The sequence below is a fragment of the Neodiprion fabricii genome, chromosome 3, assembly GCF_021155785.1.
Source record: "Neodiprion fabricii isolate iyNeoFabr1 chromosome 3, iyNeoFabr1.1, whole genome shotgun sequence".
NCBI classification, from domain to species: Eukaryota; Metazoa; Arthropoda; class Insecta; order Hymenoptera; family Diprionidae; genus Neodiprion; species Neodiprion fabricii.
Genome location: NC_060241.1, coordinates 35,435,068 through 35,454,196, shown reverse-complemented (window position 1 = coordinate 35,454,196; position 19,129 = coordinate 35,435,068). Strand labels below are relative to the sequence as shown.

The 19,129-nt window shown below is 40.6% G+C and overlaps 2 protein-coding genes across 8 annotated transcripts in view; one reads left to right on the top strand and one right to left on the bottom strand.

Moving 5' to 3' along the window:
* LOC124177455 (transcription factor AP-2-epsilon) overlaps nucleotides 1-9,152 on the top strand; it is a 205,486-nt gene extending 196,334 nt beyond the window's left edge. For all 6 annotated transcript variants that reach the window (XM_046559824.1, XM_046559823.1, XM_046559822.1 and 3 more), the window contains 3 exons: nucleotides 6,603-6,744; nucleotides 7,663-7,834; nucleotides 7,973-9,152. In XM_046559824.1, the coding sequence (XP_046415780.1) occupies nucleotides 6,603-6,744; nucleotides 7,663-7,834; nucleotides 7,973-8,113 (455 nt within the window). In that variant the 3' untranslated portion in view covers nucleotides 8,114-9,152. The remainder of the gene's footprint in view (nucleotides 1-6,602; nucleotides 6,745-7,662; nucleotides 7,835-7,972) is intronic.
* An 8,304-nt stretch (nucleotides 9,153-17,456) lies between these two features.
* Nucleotides 17,457-19,129, bottom strand: part of LOC124177459 (KH domain-containing, RNA-binding, signal transduction-associated protein 2-like) — a 69,706-nt gene continuing 68,033 nt past the window's right edge. The window contains exon 9 of one of the 2 annotated variants that reach the window (XR_006869614.1): nucleotides 17,457-17,654. The gene's annotated coding sequence lies outside the window, so the exon portion shown is untranslated. The remainder of the gene's footprint in view (nucleotides 17,655-19,129) is intronic. The other variant, XR_006869615.1, reaches the window with a different exon arrangement.

The window sequence follows — 19,129 nt, the reverse complement described above, 5'->3', positions numbered from 1 at the left end:
GTAAGAGATTCCAAACGAATCTAGATTCTCAGCCACTCAGTCGATTCGGAAATAAGCCGCGATCGCTGTCCTGATTTCAAAAATCATCGATTCGACGCTATTCCATAAAACTCGCGTTCAAGAAAGTGGCAAGAAACGCCTGAACTTCGCCGATCGTGAAATATTCAGTGACTCTTTGATCGTACTGGAAACAATCATTCATGTCAGTGCAAGAGCTGATCTGGGATTTGCCTTTTGCGGACTATTCCGGTTATACGACAAACATCGACGATCGTCTGACTTCTGAGCAATATACATGTATTGTATATCCAGTGAAATGGCGAGAGTATGATTCTTTCTATTTCCCAGTGATTTCGATGCCCCGGGGCGAATGAAACTGTAAGACAGGATTTCCTGCTTGCACCAAAGCGCGGATCCTTCGTGGATCAAGAGGTGTTAATGAGTAAGACTGGATAACGCGCCGCCAAGAATGGACGAAGTGCACCTTTAGCCGGTGTGCAGAATTCGCGAACTCTCCGGGCTCTTCTATTAGTTAGTAACGGTTTAATGGCTTAACGACCAGCGCGAGGATTGGCGGAGTGTTTGTGCGAACGCTGATTATAATTTACGATCGGTTGCCTTCCATAAAACACAGGTGAGATTCGCTACTTTCTTCATACTCTTATCTCTTTCATTTCATCCCCTCCTTTCTCTTTTTTCACCGGTTTCCACCTATCACCGTGGATCGCGGTACTTTCGATGCTACAATTGTTGCACTCGATGCAACATTACTCGAAGTTACTCGAACGATGTATGCAGTTGTAAAGCTGGTACCCGGAACTCATGGCATCAGCGTGTTCTTCCAAAGATCAACGGCTATCAATCTTTCATAATCATCTGGCGATAAAAATTCCGGGAAAACGTGAAATACATCGTACAAGGATCCACGGAGCTCGAATTAATCTCCGAGACGGTATAAACCGTGGGGATGCCTCCGTCCCGTTGATGAACAATATGGAAAGTGACGTGCGGCGAGGGACGCGATTTGAAAATTCATCAAATTCTCCTCGATCGTGATCGTGGTCGATCGACCCGTCGCACTGTGCACACTCGGTAATTCAAACTGGCACCGGGCAATCGGTGTAGGACGACTTACGGAGGATCGACGACTCAGGCGTGGTCTTGCCAGGCTCGTGGGAATGTCTTGGACTGCGCTTGCTTAGTGCCCTGGACCAAGTCGCGCTCTCTTTTCTCATCCTCTGCTCTCCTCTTTCTTCGCGCTCCCTTCCTTGCCCGGTTCCGTCTTGGGAAGAGAACTACAGGACCAGGACCGGGAAGCCTTCCCACCTCTTGGTCGCCTATCTGATCGCGTCTCGACGCATGTATTACCGGCCCATTCAAGCCGTCCACTATATCGAGGCTAGCATCTGACGACTTGAACGGTAATTAGATCGTTTCGAGCATTTTACCGTCGAGCACTGTACTGTCCAAGGCTTTTATCTCACACGGGCGATTCCACAGTCGCTCGGCCAGCGGCTGATACTCCTTGCGCGATAAATTCTCGCCGAATTCGAGACAGCGATTGTCGCTCGAAATGTGCCCTCAACACCACTTTCTCACGAACGCTCGAGACGGAGTCGCGAGGGCCGTACGAAGGGTATTAAATGGAATGGGAAGAGACGTTGGGAAATATAGGCTTGTGCTGATTTTCCAAGCGGTTAATCACACAACACTGAAAGGCATAACGTGGCTTTGACAGAGCCTCGCAATGCCGTCAACCGTTCGACCATCCTCATGACAATATAAGACAGTGGCGGCCGTCACGTGCTCTCGGATCCTTTGGCATGAGTTAGAGTTGAGTTGAGTAGAGGTAGGCATTAGCGACGATTATGCTACGACGTATTGGACACGACGTGGGCGTCGGTACAGAGATGCACAGAGTGATCGTTAAGTGCTTGAATTTACGCAGTGGTTCCCACACTTTCGCAATGCACGAAGCTCACAATCGGCGCGTCATCTCCTTCGAAGTGTGGCGCTTTTTTCATTGTCTTGCGCTTGCGCTTGCGTGAAATAAATTTCATCCTCCTCATCCGAGTACCGTTTTTTACGTTTTGTGTGCTCATTTTTCGGCCGAAAATATCCTCGAGATAATTTTGCATATTTTACGTATTTATCACTCTTCAGATGAGAGTCTGGTACGAGACGCGTAAACCGCGAGATCCTTTTAAACGGAGGTACGTTCCATGCACGAGGCTATGAAACAGATTTTTTAACAACGTAGAGTACGCTGTTTCACGAACACAATCTCAGTACAAATAATTCCGAGAGTAAAAAAATGTTTTTAATTTAATAACATTTCGCGCGCCGTTTCCGCAACCTGGAGATGATACCTGCGGTTAGCCCGAAGCGCGGGTGAGAGGTTTATCCTCCCGACAGGTGGCTTGCGCGTTAACGTTCATAATCTCATCCGGCGTATCGCCATCTGCATCGTAATAAATATGAGCTCGTCGCAAGGAGATTATCGTTACACGCTACGTTCCAGTTTCTTCGTGTATCCACACTCACACCGTTCACTCTTTTCTATCGCCTTCTTCGTACAGCCCAGCAGGACCCGTTTACGCAACAAGTGTCGATATACCATTATCACTGACAACTCGCCGCATATTATACATGCAAATGATTCGCCCGGCGCGAAACTGCGCTGGAATATTGGTAGGAGAGGAGATTGAAAAGGAAGGGAAAAAAGACATGTAATAATAGTTCGCAATGATTTGTTTCTTCTCGATCGCGGTTATCCAGAGAGCTTACGATAGTAACTTACAATATTAACCGATGACGTAATCCTCGTTATTATGTACATACAGCATCGGCTTGTGTCGCTATCACGGATCTCCCGATTCCGTTCCGCATAATTGAGAACAGAAATTTTCTTCACCTTTTTCAACTTTCTTCTCTTCTCGGTGTATCGAGGCTGTACGTATACATATATGTATAGGCATATGCGTCCGTTCGTTTCTTTCTTTTCGGAATTTACGGCAACACGCGGAGCGTGGAAGGGACGATAAATTTGCCACTTTGCAAAGGTAAATCGGCGCGCGGCGAGCCATAGTCTTGTATATACGAAGTGTATTGAGCCGGCAAGTCGTCAGTCTTTATCCCGTCGCGATATAAATCGTGCAGTAGCCGCGGAGTTGAGACAATGGTGGTAACGAAAAAGCGCACATTTAAAGGAGGACTCTATAGACTTTCAATCGATTTCCATACGAATATATACGCCGCGAGTTTGTTCCGGATTTAAATTGCCCCCGTAGTTGTGGGTCCATCTTTTCTCGAGCCGCCCTGATTCCGTATCGCGTCGATCCGGGACGCCAGTCTGCCTTATATCTCTCTTATAATATACTTATACCCACACGCATTCTCCCTCGCCAAGGGGAGATCGATTCTTACGTAGGAAATTATCCGTTCTCGCATATATACACGGTGTTTTTTCTTTTATTAAGGAGGGAAAAACAACGAGTTCCTTTTTTTACGCATTCATTTCTCTCCCCTTATTTGTACCGTCCAAAATTTCTTTTTTTTTTTTTTTATTTCCATTCGCGTACATATTTGAAGAAACCACAACGGAACGGGTCGATCGACGAGGGGAGCGGAATACAGAGGGGTTCACACAGCCCCGTTCTTTCGGGATGCGGAAGAAATTCCCGAAATCTCTTCGTACGATCATTATCTTCGTAATGGGAAGATCATTTGCGGTTAAGGATCGAAGATCGTGCACCATTCTCCGAACACAGCCGCTTAAGCTGGACGATCTGATCTCACTCGGTATAAGGTATATAAACGTTTTGGGTTGCCGGGCAATCTACTCGGGCGGAGTTAGTGAGTAGATTCCTTGTTTTCAATAGCGAATGAATAAGTCAGTCTCGTGCACGACAAATAAACGCGGATTAACGCCTTCTCGGTAAATCATCAACCTCATTTTGCGTGAAAAAACGTGAACCGTACATGCTTTTGGGCGAAGAAAGCGCGCTGTTCAGGCTATAGGGATAGAAATTACTAAAAAAAGCCAAGTGAAACCGAGCAAAACGCATTCTAACATCTAGAATTAATTCCGTTGGACAGTTTGCGCATGTCTAATGTATCTTAATCCGGTAAGAATGGTGCAGAGTGAGCAGCTGTTGTTTTTTTTTTTTTTCTTATATTCTCCAAATTTGTCGACTTTCGTTTTCTCCCCAAGCAAACTAAAATTCTTATACAAATATCGTCCTTTCGGTAGCAAACGTAGGTACCTTACACTTTCGATTTCACGGCTTCAAAGTTTAATCGAACTTTGAATTTTCTCCCGACGTTCTTACGTGCAAGTAATGACACTTCCGGATTTTGCGCCGAATATTGCACACTGCAATTACCGTTCGCTCCGAGATTTATCATCGCATGAAATCTGTGTCACATGCAGGCGCACGAGGCGAACGTGCAAGAGGCGTGTGTTGCGTGCTACGTCGACCCTTGACCTCGCATCCGCAATCGTTCGTGTAGACATTAGTACATATACGGATACCGGTGGTATCAAAGCTGTTGGGACGATAAAAATATGATCCAGGCGATATGCGCGTTTAGATATAGACAGATATTGCGTGGAGAGGCAAATGCATCACGTAGCTTATTTATATATCTCTGCGGTGTAAACGGCGCGTAGGTATGAGAGTGGCATGGGTGCCTTACCTTGCCTGGCAATGTTGCACGCGGTACGTGTACGCCGAGGGGGAAAAACGCGCCCATGACTCTACCCCGGGTGTACAAGACTACGAGAGTCGTAGAACGAACGAACGACGGTGAGAGAGATGGAGGTAGAACGAGACGTGTACTTACAAGTGTGTACAACTGGCGTTTATTGCACCGCGGCCTGTCCGAGAGTTGCATGTCATTCGTGAACGATGCGATGATTGCCGATAGATAATATAAACTTGGCTATGAATATAAAAGTTGTAAACAACGGCTTAATTAATACGCCGATTCTAATATCGCGATGCGTTATGTACTCGCTGCTTCGCCTCTACCTACCTTCCTACCTACAAGCCGCATAATAAAGTACAGTCGTTAAGAAGCTTCTACCACCGCGCCCCCCCCCCCCCCCCTTCTCGAATCTAATCGAATTGAACATTACTTAGAACCCAGCTTGACGCGGCGCCGATCACGCTGGTTGCTCCCCGAGGTGAGTGTCTGATTGGAAAACACTGGAGGTTAAATTAATAACCGAAAACCGCGTGTGATCGCCGCTGAATGGATAAATCACGACTCATTCGCCCCACTCTCTTCCGCCTCTTTATTCCAAATTTTTTTCATTCTCTCTTTTCGCTTCTCCTGTTTTTCTCTGATAATACTGCGATAATTCTCCGAAGACTATTCTTTAATTGAGAAGTATTTGAGGTGGAAATAATTGATAACTCTAAACTCGGGTTATATTTTCTCTACTGATACCGACATTTAGCCCGATCGACGGGACCCTCGATCATTCCTTACCTTCCTTCCACCTTATGAGTTGTACGAGTTGAAAATTTACAGTCACGAGCCACCTCTCAGCTTCCTCTGTCGTAAAAAATGTAGGTATTATATAGTTACGTACTTCATAGACGACCGAGGTAATAATCGAAGACCGCAACAGCAAGGGATTCCCGAACAGTTCGTAATTGGCTTCTGGTTTCGAACGACAAATCAACCTTCTCATGTTCAACCTACGCAATGCTTTCGAAGGCAACTGAATTTCGGTTGTATTTAACAAAGCTACCAGAAAATTTGTTCATCTGTTAATTAAGAGAACGTTGAGTTAAACTAAATGAGAATGAAAAATATCTACAACTTCTGTGAAATCTATTTATAATTGACTATGACTACATCCTTACAAAAGATAGTTCCGTACAAAACAAAAGTTCTCTTCTCGATACCTCCGGCGTTTAATTTCTCGCGGCTTAATCGGTTTATTGTTAGTCTGGTATTCGGGGTAGGCAAAGAAAATCGGCAAGAAATAAAAATGAAACAGTAATTCGCGCAAGAGCACGTGGCACGTGTGCTCTCCGCCGTGTTTCTTACCAACGGATCATAGGTTGGAGAACCGCGTCCGTGCGGCATGTGGGCAAGGGAAAGGGGACGGGGTGTGGCGTTGATAGTTGACGGTTAATAGAGCCCAGCGGGCTTGTAAGAACGGCTCCGAAACGGTCGAGATTTGTAATTACAAACCGGGCTGAGAAGGAACCACCAACATCGGCCTATGAAGTCATCCGGCACGCCGCGGCTCTTACTGGACTACATACCGTGGCACCGAGGGGGTCACTGACCTCGCTACCTCCCAAGTGATTAAGGATTGCAAATTTTCTTCAACCGCCTTCCGGAACGGGGCAACGTTTTGCCCTGGGGCCGATAAATGATCCATAACGTGCGAACGGTTCGATAGTTGCTCGTTATCGGGTAATCTCTGGTGTATTTCACCGATAAAACTGATATCGTACGATTGTCTTGAATCCTGGTGGAAAAACTGAGAGTTTGCCGATCTTGCGAACGGATTTAAATTCATAGGCTCAGTGCAGGATCGTACCGTGGGGACTGAACGGATTTTTGTTAACTTGTTTCAGGAGAGGCTATACACCTTGCCAGAGACTTCGGCTACGTCTGCGAGGCTGAATTTCCCGCAAGACAAATTGCCGAGTATCTTAGCCGGCAGCACTGCGAACCCCAGGATTCGTACAGGCGGAAAGAACGGCTCCATGCCGCGAAGTAAGTACACGAACAAAGGCCCGTGAAATACAGCGGTGTCGATAATTTCGAAAGTATACCGTTTTTGACATCGATTATAAATGATACGAGTAGAAATTGGCGATTTTGTCTTCTGAACGTCTGTCGCCTCTCTAGGTGATAGAGATACAAAGGAATATAAAAACTAGCGCAATCGGTTTAGGAAATAAAAAGTAATGTCGCATATGGTTGTAAATTTTCTGTGTATCAACGAAGCGGTGAAATCCCGATTATTCTGACAATGAGCCAATTTTTATATTACAAAACGCAACTTTCGCAATTCAAACATTATCTGAAGACCGCACTTGTAAGTGACGGAAAACATACAATTTCCAAGTCAATCGTAGTTGCCTCTGAAAAGTAGTTTTTTTTTTATTACATTTTTGTGATCAGAATCAACTTGAAGCAGCTAAACGAAGTCTTAACAGCTTGCATGAGATCCTCTATACCTCGTTATCGGCGCATGATTTACCGAAAATAACCAGCTGCAAAACATGGCGGCTTCATATTGATTAGCCGCAGACCCGTAGGTTGAATAAAATAATTGCTATGTTTCCAAAAGTGTGAATGAAAAATAGTGGGGTACCGTACTGACGGTTGTTTGAAATTAGTTTGCATCTTTCTCGGTATCAATTTGTTATCCACGCGTATGCATTAATTTACAAAAAAGAAATAAAGAAAAAAAAAATAAACGCGGAACCCTTCGAATAACGCATGGAGCCTGTGATCACGCAATCTTTCCCCGGTCTCGGCATGTATCTCTTCCTAAAATTAACATTAACATAACGCGTAAGTCAGAGAAACGTGTACCGGTAACATGCAGCGTACTCGTGTAACAAATGTTTCGCCAGATGTCGGCTAACCGAGGCGTTCGCCTTTTTTCTCTCCTTTTCTTTACAGACAAATCACCAAAGAGCTGATGGACCTTCTAAACCAGGACAGGTCGCCTTTGTGCAATACACGGCCATCGCACATCCTAGACCCGAGTATACAGCGACACTTGACGCACTTTTCGCTGATAACGCACGGCTTTGGAAGTCCAGCGATGGTCGCAGCTCTCACCGCGGTACAGGTAAGGAAAAAAAAAAAAATGGCATTCATCAACGGTGTTCAGAATTAGAGTAGTTAGATTTAGCGTTATATATATGGAATTTGGGCTACTTTGTAGAAGAGCCACCGTTTCACGTTGCAATTTTTTATACTCCTGCAGAATTTTCTCGGGGAGTCGCTTCAGCATATGGAAAAAATGTACCCGGCAAACGGAAGCGGTGTGACGAGCAGCCAGCAGCCGAATCACGAAGGTAATAAGAACAACAAGGACGGATCCCTGATGAACGACATGAAAAAGTGACGCCCGGAAGACCCGCCAACCTCGAACGTGGTTACATCGATCAGACACTCCTGGCCCTACAACTAAATAGCGAAAACTATCAGAGAGAAAAGTAATTCACAATGCAAACACACACACAGAGAGACTTGTTGATTCTCTACGGTAGAAAATATTATAATACAACAAAAGAAACGCTGATACTGAATATCACCGTTTTTTTTTTTTTTTTGTTGTTGTCGGTAACAGCAATCGTATAATAAATGTAAACAACGTAATGTAACGGGGTACAAGGAGTGGGTAACTCGATCAATGGTCAAAAAGGGGGTTGGCAGGTCTGACAAAAGAACAAACAAGTAATGAAAAGAAAAACTACGTAACTAAAACACAGTTTTTTCTCTCCTTTTTTCACTTTCTCTCCTGCAGACATCTCGTAAGTACCGAATGGATCCATTGAATGCTTTATAGAATGCTCTGCAACATGTCCAGCAGGAAAGCATTCACAAACTCGAGCTATATCTGTATCGCTAGTTGTTCATACGACTATAGGAAAGGTAGAAGAAAAATGTTCCATCTTTCGTTTTCAATCTAGAAATTCAAAGAATGTAGTCGTCGAGTAGCGAGCAATCTTTACATCGGAGGACGAAAAGAATATCGGATCATTTTCTGGGCTTTTCCGAGTTCGAATCGAGCTCGCGAAATCGGAAGTGAAAGAAAATTTGTAATGAGGAAGTACGTAATACGAAAAGAGCCATCCGAGGCTACGGCTATGTAACAGAAGTTACGAACGGTTGTCTATGACGTAATGAATTTGATGAAAATTCATATTGAAATGGACGACCTTGGTGGCGGGATATTAACGAGCAGAAAAAAATCTTTAAAAAGCGATAAGCTGTTTCTCGTTGAAACCTTTCTCAGTCGTAAATTTAGATGCTAGCTGCAGTTTATATTTTGATTACGAAAATACCAATTTTAATTTACTATTATTATTATTCTCTAGGAGAATTGTGCCAACGTGAAAGATAAAAAAAAAAAACTAGTTGCCATTTAAAACGTGCCAATTGTCTGTATAAAGGTATAGTTCGCAAAATCAATGTAATTCAAAAAAAAAAATGAAACTGACATGCTCAATCTTGCGAACTTGCTGTAGAAAGCATTTAAAACAAACATAAACGAAAAGTCTAAAGACAAGGCGTGAGAGACGATCGCGTATAAAAACTCTGTCTTCGTTTGAAGTGTATGAACGTGTATACAATAAATACACTACGAATATTGTATTTGTAATACTGATATTAAGAATACACGCGAGAGTTGAAAACGAGAAATATATAATGAAATCGTATCAAGTACAACGTGATCAGGAGATCCTAAGACATATCTAACTTTGTAACTAAATATTAGAAATTAAATATTAAGTTAGTGAAAAAAAAAAAAATTATAATTAAAAAACTTGAGAGCATTTGATGTTCCCAAAATGTGTACAGAGCATTTGAATCTTTCTTGTGATATAATCATATATATACATTATAATAAGATAATTTTATATATATACATACATATATATGCACATATATATGTATATATACATATACATATACATACATATATATATATATATATATATATATATATATATATATATATATATATATATATATATATATATATATATATATAATAATAAAAAATAAAATAAATAAATAAATGATATACCTACATTCCATGTTTTTATTAGGAATGTTATTAGAGAGAAGTGTACAACTTGAGATTACTTTATTAAAATATCAAGAAGCCATGTTTAAGCCCGGCATATTTACGTACGCAGTCGTTTGTGCTCACCGACACATTATTATTATTATAAACATGTTGAACAAAATACTTCGAAAACAAATGTGTGCGATAAGGTAGACTTGTATAATATTATTAGATTGAAATGAAAAAAGATATTAAAGTATGTAACAAATGAAAAGCGAGAATGCAGTTGAATAAAATTAGAGAAGCTATTTTGTCATTTGAATTCTGATCGTTTGAGGTAACTTTATAACATTCTCGGCTTGAAATTTTTTGGATAATTATTGATCCGTCTTTCATTCTAATTTTTTTCCGTCGGAATCGTCGCAATCAGTATTTAGACTTTAAATAACGGTAAAAGTTTATAAAACTCGATTAGCCTGATTATTGTAATAAATACATACCTAATATATAAGCATCGGGCAAGCATGGTGCGTATAGTTGGATAAATATAGGTGAAACAAACTCTGACATTTATTTTCACTCGCAATTATAATTAATTATATTAATATAATTAGAAAACTCCTTAGCTTTAAGGTCCGTAAATTAAAGACGAATAATTATTTATAACCGCCTATTATATATATACATATATATATATATATATATATATATATGTATATATAAATATAAATATAAACATAGACCATGTGTAGAAGAGCGAATTTTCTACCAGAATTTCTGTGCCAACCTTGTAAAGAATGTTGTCGATGATTTATTATTTTTGTTATTTTTTTCCCGCAATCAAGCATCGTTCTTAATCTTTTTGTAAGATACTCGGATATTATCTATTATTAAATGAATATTTGAATTTAGTAGTATATTATATTCTGATATTAATACGGTTCATTTTTGTATATTGGTGTGTGATAAATAAATAAGAATATTGTTTCTAAGTAATATAACATTATTGCTGATGATTAACAAATTTCACTTGAGGGGCCCTTACATTTCTACAATTAACTTTTCACAAAATCATAACTACACCATTAATTTACGTCAATATCTTCCATTTTTATTTCATGTTTTTTTTTTTACCGCGCAGCTCTGACAACTTCATTTTCAAAATCCTATTCTTCGTTGCATGAAATTACGAAAGTCGAAAGTAAACAGTTTCACTCTTGTGCACTATGACTTGGCAAAATACAGAACAGAAAACATGGGTAAGAAAAATTATCGATCTTGTCATGTGTCATGTTGTTCAATTTTTTTACTGATCAGCCATCCTACACATCATTACATGCTTCCAATAAAAAGAAATAGACGTTTAGTGCAAATCGATTTAGATATTGTTGTGTACCAAATCCACACGATCATTTATACTTTGTAATATTAATATTATTATTATTAATGCTCATTTTGTATTATTATTATTATTATTATTTCATTTCCATGTAAATAGATCCAAATTACTTTCAGTTATCATATTATATAATGTATAATTTATCACCTAAACGACGTAAATTGAAAGCAATGTAATTTCAGTATTTGCCAATATTGTTTTATAATAAATGAAAAATTTACTGTTCACTTCGATGACTAGTTTGATCCTAACTTTTCTTGACTGTTATGGAAACGTTGATTTACCTCTGGTTTCCGGTATTCCATATTTATCACTATCATTCACGGTTCTAGAACTTGTGATATTATGCCGATTTTTTTTTGGATTCTATTTGAGGTCGTTGGCCGAAAAATATAAAGACAGTTGCCCTAATGGGCTTTGGTGTGACAACCGAAAATCGTCGTGCTCTTGCGCTCCCTGAGGTGTTCCAACGATAGAATTGAAAACATATTGGAAATTTTTTGGTCTCAGATTCGATTTGAATGACCCTTATCTGACTAATTAGACCCCTAGGAACTCAGAAAACGCAGCGAGAAGAGCGTGGGACAAAGAGGAGAGAAATCATTAAGCAAAAAGCACCTGCTGAAAAATGTCGAAAACTCAGGTCTCGTTTTTTGGCTGTAACTTTTGATGCGTTGATCGCAGCGTACTGTGACTGCACCCAATCGATTTCTCTCGCAAAATTACGTCGGAATTCTGCATGAAAGAATTTATTCCGGCACTTTTCAGAATCGCGAAAATTTTCGCCAAAAATGCAAAGGGGTTAGCCTTACTTTTCTTCGATTTTGGAGCCGAAATTTTTTAACTCAGATTCGACTTGGATGAGCCTTACCTGACTAATTGGACCCTTAGGAACTCGGAAAACGCAGTGAAAAGAGCGTAGGACCAACAGGGGAGAAACGGCGAGCGAAAAAGCACCAGCTGAAAAATGTCGAAAACTCAGGTCTCGTTTTTTGGCTGTAACTTTTGATGCTTTGATCGCAGCGTATTGGGACTGCGCCCAATCGATTTCTTTCGCAAAATTACGTCGATATAGTGCGCCAAGGAATTGATTCCAGCGCTTTTGAAAATCGCGAAAATTTTCGCCAAAAATACAAAGGGGTTAGCCTTACTTTTTTTTTGGGCAAAAAACTTTTGGTCTCAGATTCGATTTAAATGACCCTTATCTGAACAATTGGACCCTCAGAAACTCAGAAATCGCAGCGAAAAGAGCGTAGGACCAACAGGAGAGCAACGGCGAGCAAAAAAGCACCTGCTGAAAAATGTCGAAAACTCAGGTCTCGTTTTTTGGCTGTAACTTTTGATGCTTTGATCGCAGCGTATTGGGACTGCGCCCAATCGATTTCTTTCGCAAAATTACGTCGATATAGTGCGCCAAGGAATTGATTCCAGCGCTTTTGAAAATCGCGAAAATTTTCGCCAAAAATACAAAGGGGTTAGCCTTACTTTTTTTTTGGGCAAAAAACTTTTGGTCTCAGATTCGATTTAAATGACCCTTATCTGAACAATTGGACCCTCAGAAACTCAGAAATCGCAGCGAAAAGAGCGTAGGACCAACAGGAGAGCAACGGCGAGCAAAAAAGCACCTGCTGAAAAATGTCGAAAACTCAGGTCTCGTTTTTTGGCTGTAACTTTTGATGCTTTGATCGCAGCGTATTGGGACTGCGCCCAATCGATTTCTTTCGCAAAATTACGTCGATATAGTGCGCCAAGGAATTGATTCCAGCGCTTTTGAAAATCGCGAAAATTTTCGCCAAAAATACAAAGGGGTTAGCCTTACTTTTTTTTTGGGCAAAAAACTTTTGGTCTCAGATTCGATTTAAATGACCCTTATCTGAACAATTGGACCCTCAGAAACTCAGAAATCGCAGCGAAAAGAGCGTAGGACCAACAGGAGAGCAACGGCGAGCAAAAAAGCACCTGCTGAAAAATGTCGAAAACTCAGGTCTCGTTTTTTGGCTGTAACTCTTGATGCTTTGATCGCAGCGTATTGGGACTGCGCCCAATCGATTTCTTTCGCAAAATTACGTCGATATAGTGCGCCAAGGAATTGATTCCAGCGCTTTTGAAAATCGCGAAAATTTTCGCCAAAAATACAAAGGGGTTAGCCTTACTTTTTTTTTGGGCAAAAAACTTTTGGTCTCAGATTCGATTTAAATGACCCTTATCTGAACAATTGGACCCTCAGAAACTCAGAAATCGCAGCGAAAAGAGCGTAGGACCAACAGGAGAGCAACGGCGAGCAAAAAAGCACCTGCTGAAAAATGTCGAAAACTCAGGTCTCGTTTTTTGGCTGTAACTCTTGATGCTTTGATCGCAGCGTATTGGGACTGCGCCCAATCGATTTCTTTCGCAAAATTACGTCGATATAGTGCGCCAAGGAATTGATTCCAGCGCTTTTGAAAATCGCGAAAATTTTCGCCAAAAATACAAAGGGGTTAGCCTTACTTTTTTTTTGGGCAAAAAACTTTTGGTCTCAGATTCGATTTAAATGACCCTTATCTGAACAATTGGACCCTCAGAAACTCAGAAATCGCAGCGAAAAGAGCGTAGGACCAACAGGAGAGCAACGGCGAGCAAAAAAGCACCTGCTGAAAAATGTCGAAAACTCAGGTCTCGTTTTTTGGCTGTAACTTTTGATGCTTTGATCGCAGCGTATTGGGACTGCGCCCAATCGATTTCTTTCGCAAAATTACGTCGATATAGTGCGCCAAGGAATTGATTCCAGCGCTTTTGAAAATCGCGAAAATTTTCGCCAAAAATACAAAGGGGTTAGCCTTACTTTTTTTTTGGGCAAAAAACTTTTGGTCTCAGATTCGATTTAAATGACCCTTATCTGAACAATTGGACCCTCAGAAACTCAGAAATCGCAGCGAAAAGAGCGTAGGACCAACAGGAGAGCAACGGCGAGCAAAAAAGCACCTGCTGAAAAATGTCGAAAACTCAGGTCTCGTTTTTTGGCTGTAACTTTTGATGCTTTGATCGCAGCGTATTGGGACTGCGCCCAATCGATTTCTTTCGCAAAATTACGTCGATATAGTGCGCCAAGGAATTGATTCCAGCGCTTTTGAAAATCGCGAAAATTTTCGCCAAAAATACAAAGGGGTTAGCCTTACTTTTTTTTTTGGGCAAAAAACTTTTGGTCTCAGATTCGATTTAAATGACCCTTATCTGAACAATTGGACCCTCAGAAACTCAGAAATCGCAGCGAAAAGAGCGTAGGACCAACAGGAGAGCAACGGCGAGCAAAAAAGCACCTGCTGAAAAATGTCGAAAACTCAGGTCTCGTTTTTTGGCTGTAACTCTTGATGCTTTGATCGCAGCGTATTGGGACTGCGCCCAATCGATTTCTTTCGCAAAATTACGTCGATATAGTGCGCCAAGGAATTGATTCCAGCGCTTTTGAAAATCGCGAAAATTTTCGCCAAAAATACAAAGGGGTTAGCCTTACTTTTTTTTTGGGCAAAAAACTTTTGGTCTCAGATTCGATTTAAATGACCCTTATCTGAACAATTGGGCCCTCAGAAACTCAGAAATCGCAGCGAAAAGAGCGTAGGACCAACAGGAGAGCAACGGCGAGCAAAAAAGCACCTGCTGAAAAATGTCGAAAACTCAGGTCTCGTTTTTTGGCTGTAACTTTTGATGCTTTGATCGCAGCGTATTGGGACTGCGCCCAATCGATTTCTTTCGCAAAATTACGTCGATATAGTGCGCCAAGGAATTGATTCCAGCGCTTTTGAAAATCGCGAAAATTTTCGCCAAAAATACAAAGGGGTTAGCCTTACTTTTTTTTTGGGCAAAAAACTTTTGGTCTCAGATTCGATTTAAATGACCCTTATCTGAACAATTGGACCCTCAGAAACTCAGAAATCGCAGCGAAAAGAGCGTAGGACCAACAGGAGAGCAACGGCGAGCAAAAAAGCACCTGCTGAAAAATGTCGAAAACTCAGGTCTCGTTTTTTGGCTGTAACTCTTGATGCTTTGATCGCAGCGTATTGGGACTGCGCCCAATCGATTTCTTTCGCAAAATTACGTCGATATAGTGCGCCAAGGAATTGATTCCAGCGCTTTTGAAAATCGCGAAAATTTTCGCCAAAAATACAAAGGGGTTAGCCTTACTTTTTTTTTGGGCAAAAAACTTTTGGTCTCAGATTCGATTTAAATGACCCTTATCTGAACAATTGGGCCCTCAGAAACTCAGAAATCGCAGCGAAAAGAGCGTAGGACCAACAGGAGAGCAACGGCGAGCAAAAAAGCACCTGCTGAAAAATGTCGAAAACTCAGGTCTCGTTTTTTGGCTGTAACTTTTGATGCTTTGATCGCAGCGTATTGGGACTGCGCCCAATCGATTTCTTTCGCAAAATTACGTCGATATAGTGCGCCAAGGAATTGATTCCAGCGCTTTTGAAAATCGCGAAAATTTTCGCCAAAAATACAAAGGGGTTAGCCTTACTTTTTTTTTGGGCAAAAAACTTTTGGTCTCAGATTCGATTTAAATGACCCTTATCTGAACAATTGGACCCTCAGAAACTCAGAAATCGCAGCGAAAAGAGCGTAGGACCAACAGGAGAGCAACGGCGAGCAAAAAAGCACCTGCTGAAAAATGTCGAAAACTCAGGTCTCGTTTTTTGGCTGTAACTCTTGATGCTTTGATCGCAGCGTATTGGGACTGCGCCCAATCGATTTCTTTCGCAAAATTACGTCGATATAGTGCGCCAAGGAATTGATTCCAGCGCTTTTGAAAATCGCGAAAATTTTCGCCAAAAATACAAAGGGGTTAGCCTTACTTTTTTTTTGGGCAAAAAACTTTTGGTCTCAGATTCGATTTAAATGACCCTTATCTGAACAATTGGACCCTCAGAAACTCAGAAATCGCAGCGAAAAGAGCGTAGGACCAACAGGAGAGCAACGGCGAGCAAAAAAGCACCTGCTGAAAAATGTCGAAAACTCAGGTCTCGTTTTTTGGCTGTAACTTTTGATGCGTTGATCGCAGCGTATTGGGACTGCACCCAATCGATTTCTCTCGCAAAATTACGTCGGAATTCTGCATGAAAGAATTTATTCCGGCACTTTTCAAAATCGCGAAAATTTTCGCCAAAAATGCAAAGGGTTAAAATACACTCGAAGATTCAAGAAGCTTCGTTCTATCTCTTCCCTATCAAGAAAAAAAATCGCCGACAATCACCGTTTTAGATCTTTAAATCAGGACACTGCGTTAAATACTGACTTATATACGGAGCATCCATTACATTATATTACAGTGACTGTGAATATTTTTCCATACGAACACTTTTCGAAAAACAATCCTGCTCCTCTACCCAACGTAGATACTATACTTTTTGGTCTCTGCATCATTATGACATCCAATTTATTATTACTTATGATCTATGTATACATTCTTCTCTCGGTACCTAAACTTCAATTAAAACACTGTTTTGCGACGAATTTTATTCTCATTATTAATTTCTTGAATCGCCGACAAGTCGGTAAATACACACAGGCTAAGTACTGGCTTGGGCTTATCGTTGCGAAGACTGTGTTACTCGGAAGGTGAATGCAGCCAGCATCATGTCGAAATCGGTAACTCTTTGATGTTCTGCAATATGTTTTCAATTCTATCGTTGGAACATCTCAGGGAGCGCAAGAGCACGACGATTTTCGATTGTCACACCAAAGCTCATTAGGGCAACTGTCTTTATATTCTTCAGTCAACATTGGAGGTGTTTGGTGGTGGTTGGTGGTGATCGGCGGTGGTCGAGGACGACGAGGAGGACGAGTATGACGAGGGGCGCGAGGAGGAGGAGGACGGGCACGAAGTGGTCGTGGAGGATTAAGGTGGTCGGAGGTGGGAGGAGGTGGTTGACGGTGGTTGGAGGTGCTCGAAGGTAGTTGGGGTGGTTGGCGGTGGACGCGGTTACGCGTCTTCTCACGGGGATGATCGAGCTGATCGACATTTCTAAATCGCAGTCGACTAATAGTCTTACATACTCACTTTGTACCGACTTAATGTCAAGCTTTCATGCTGACATTACTTTGGCTGCTACGAATGTCGGTGCTGTCGGTGCGAGCCCGTTAAGTAGAGTCGATAGAGCAGAAACCTCCTACGCTCTCAGGCCCACCTGGGCCCACTTGCCCGCCGAAAACTACTCACAAAAATTTATCCAGGGGTATCGGTTTTTATGTTCTTCAGTGAACGTTGAGGTGAAGGTGGTGACAAATAAACGAGATGTTTGGTATATTCGTATAAATATAATGTCACAACGATTTATTAATTTTTTTTTTAAATATATTATCATTAAATAAGTCATCACATATATATTAACGTTGCAGTAGCGTCTGCACCGTTTTTGCTTATAATGTAAAACATCACACGTCCGCGCGAGACGTGTCCATGTGTGTTGGTTCCCCATGAATCTTCGACCTGGAAATACACTATTCTATCTCATAAATATCAGTCTTGTAAAATAATGGTAAACGAGAATGACAAGGAATCGAATGATAATCTCCTCGAATATTAAAAAGTGGTAGATTACTTCAATGTTACTTATAGCTTTGCCATGTTGCTCAATGATACCGTTGAAACCAAGTTTTCTTTAGTTTAACATAAAACCATGTCCAAACATAGATTTTCCTTGCTTGTTAATCCAGTAGCAACGTTTCAAGCCACGCTTAAAATTTAAAAAATACCATAAACTCAAACCAGCAAGCTTTTAAATTGCAAAAAATGTCACACAAGTTATAAGCTGGAATAAAACATTTGAGAAAAGAAGTTTCGTGTAACTGCAGCTACAGCGGAAAAGCAGCTCATAATGTATTCACAGCGATCGATGTGAAAAAGTGGCTAATAGTTTAGACAAATTAGATAAACAGCAACGGTGCTGCATGTGACATGATCGTTCGAAAAGCTTCTAACAAGAATTGGCTAAAAGATCAAAACGAAGCCAGCTTTAGAGAGGCCGTAAAAACGCGTGAACAAATCCGTGCTACTGTGGGATGGAAGTCTCTTGAAATTCAAGACTAATATTTATTTTGATCTTCAAATACTGAATAAGTTAACGAGAAGATGGAAAGACAGTTGAATTATTTATGTTCACCGCGTGACCCTGAATCTAATTTGCCAGATTGTACCAAGGTAAAGAGATACCACAAAAAGATAGACGAATAAGAATTCTCGACCTCGTATATAATCTATTATAGAATCTTGGTGATCGGTCAATTAAGTAAACGTATTTTTAGTAACGTTTCGACCCGGATATGGGCCCTCCACAGAACGATTTATTTATTTAACTGTCAAGAACAACAAAAAAATTTTTTTTAAATAATAATACTAGAAGTACAATCAGACATTAAATATTGTAGATGTAATACTCTTAGGGCTATTATATATTATTGGTTAGTAAGAACAATTTGATTAATTGAAAAAAGAATGGCTTAAAGTGTTATTTACCTTTTTTTATAAGTAAGTGGACTAAGATGTAGTCGAATTCACAATTTACAATTAGTGGAGACAATGTTCTTTGAGTGACGGTAGTCAATGTCAATCTTCTAGTTATTTTACATGTAGGAGTTAATAGTTGGAAGTCATTAATTAAAAAGATTAAAGAACTATGTTTCTTCACAGTCAGTATGTCATTGTGTTAAAAGGTTTTTAAAGAAGGTCTTTTTAGCAGTAAAATCAATTTGCCACACTTGGTCAATTTGGTCACACCAATTCCGTTAATCTTAGACAAGATGTTGAACATTTAAGTAATATTTACAAACCTCTAATCTCTGCCCACACAACAAATATTGTTTAACCTTAACTAGATACAAAAAAATTTTTGTCCCCATAACACAGTTTTTCTACATAATTTTTTTCATAAAATATTTTTTGTTTTTCTGTATAATTGTTTATATTAGGTTCACCT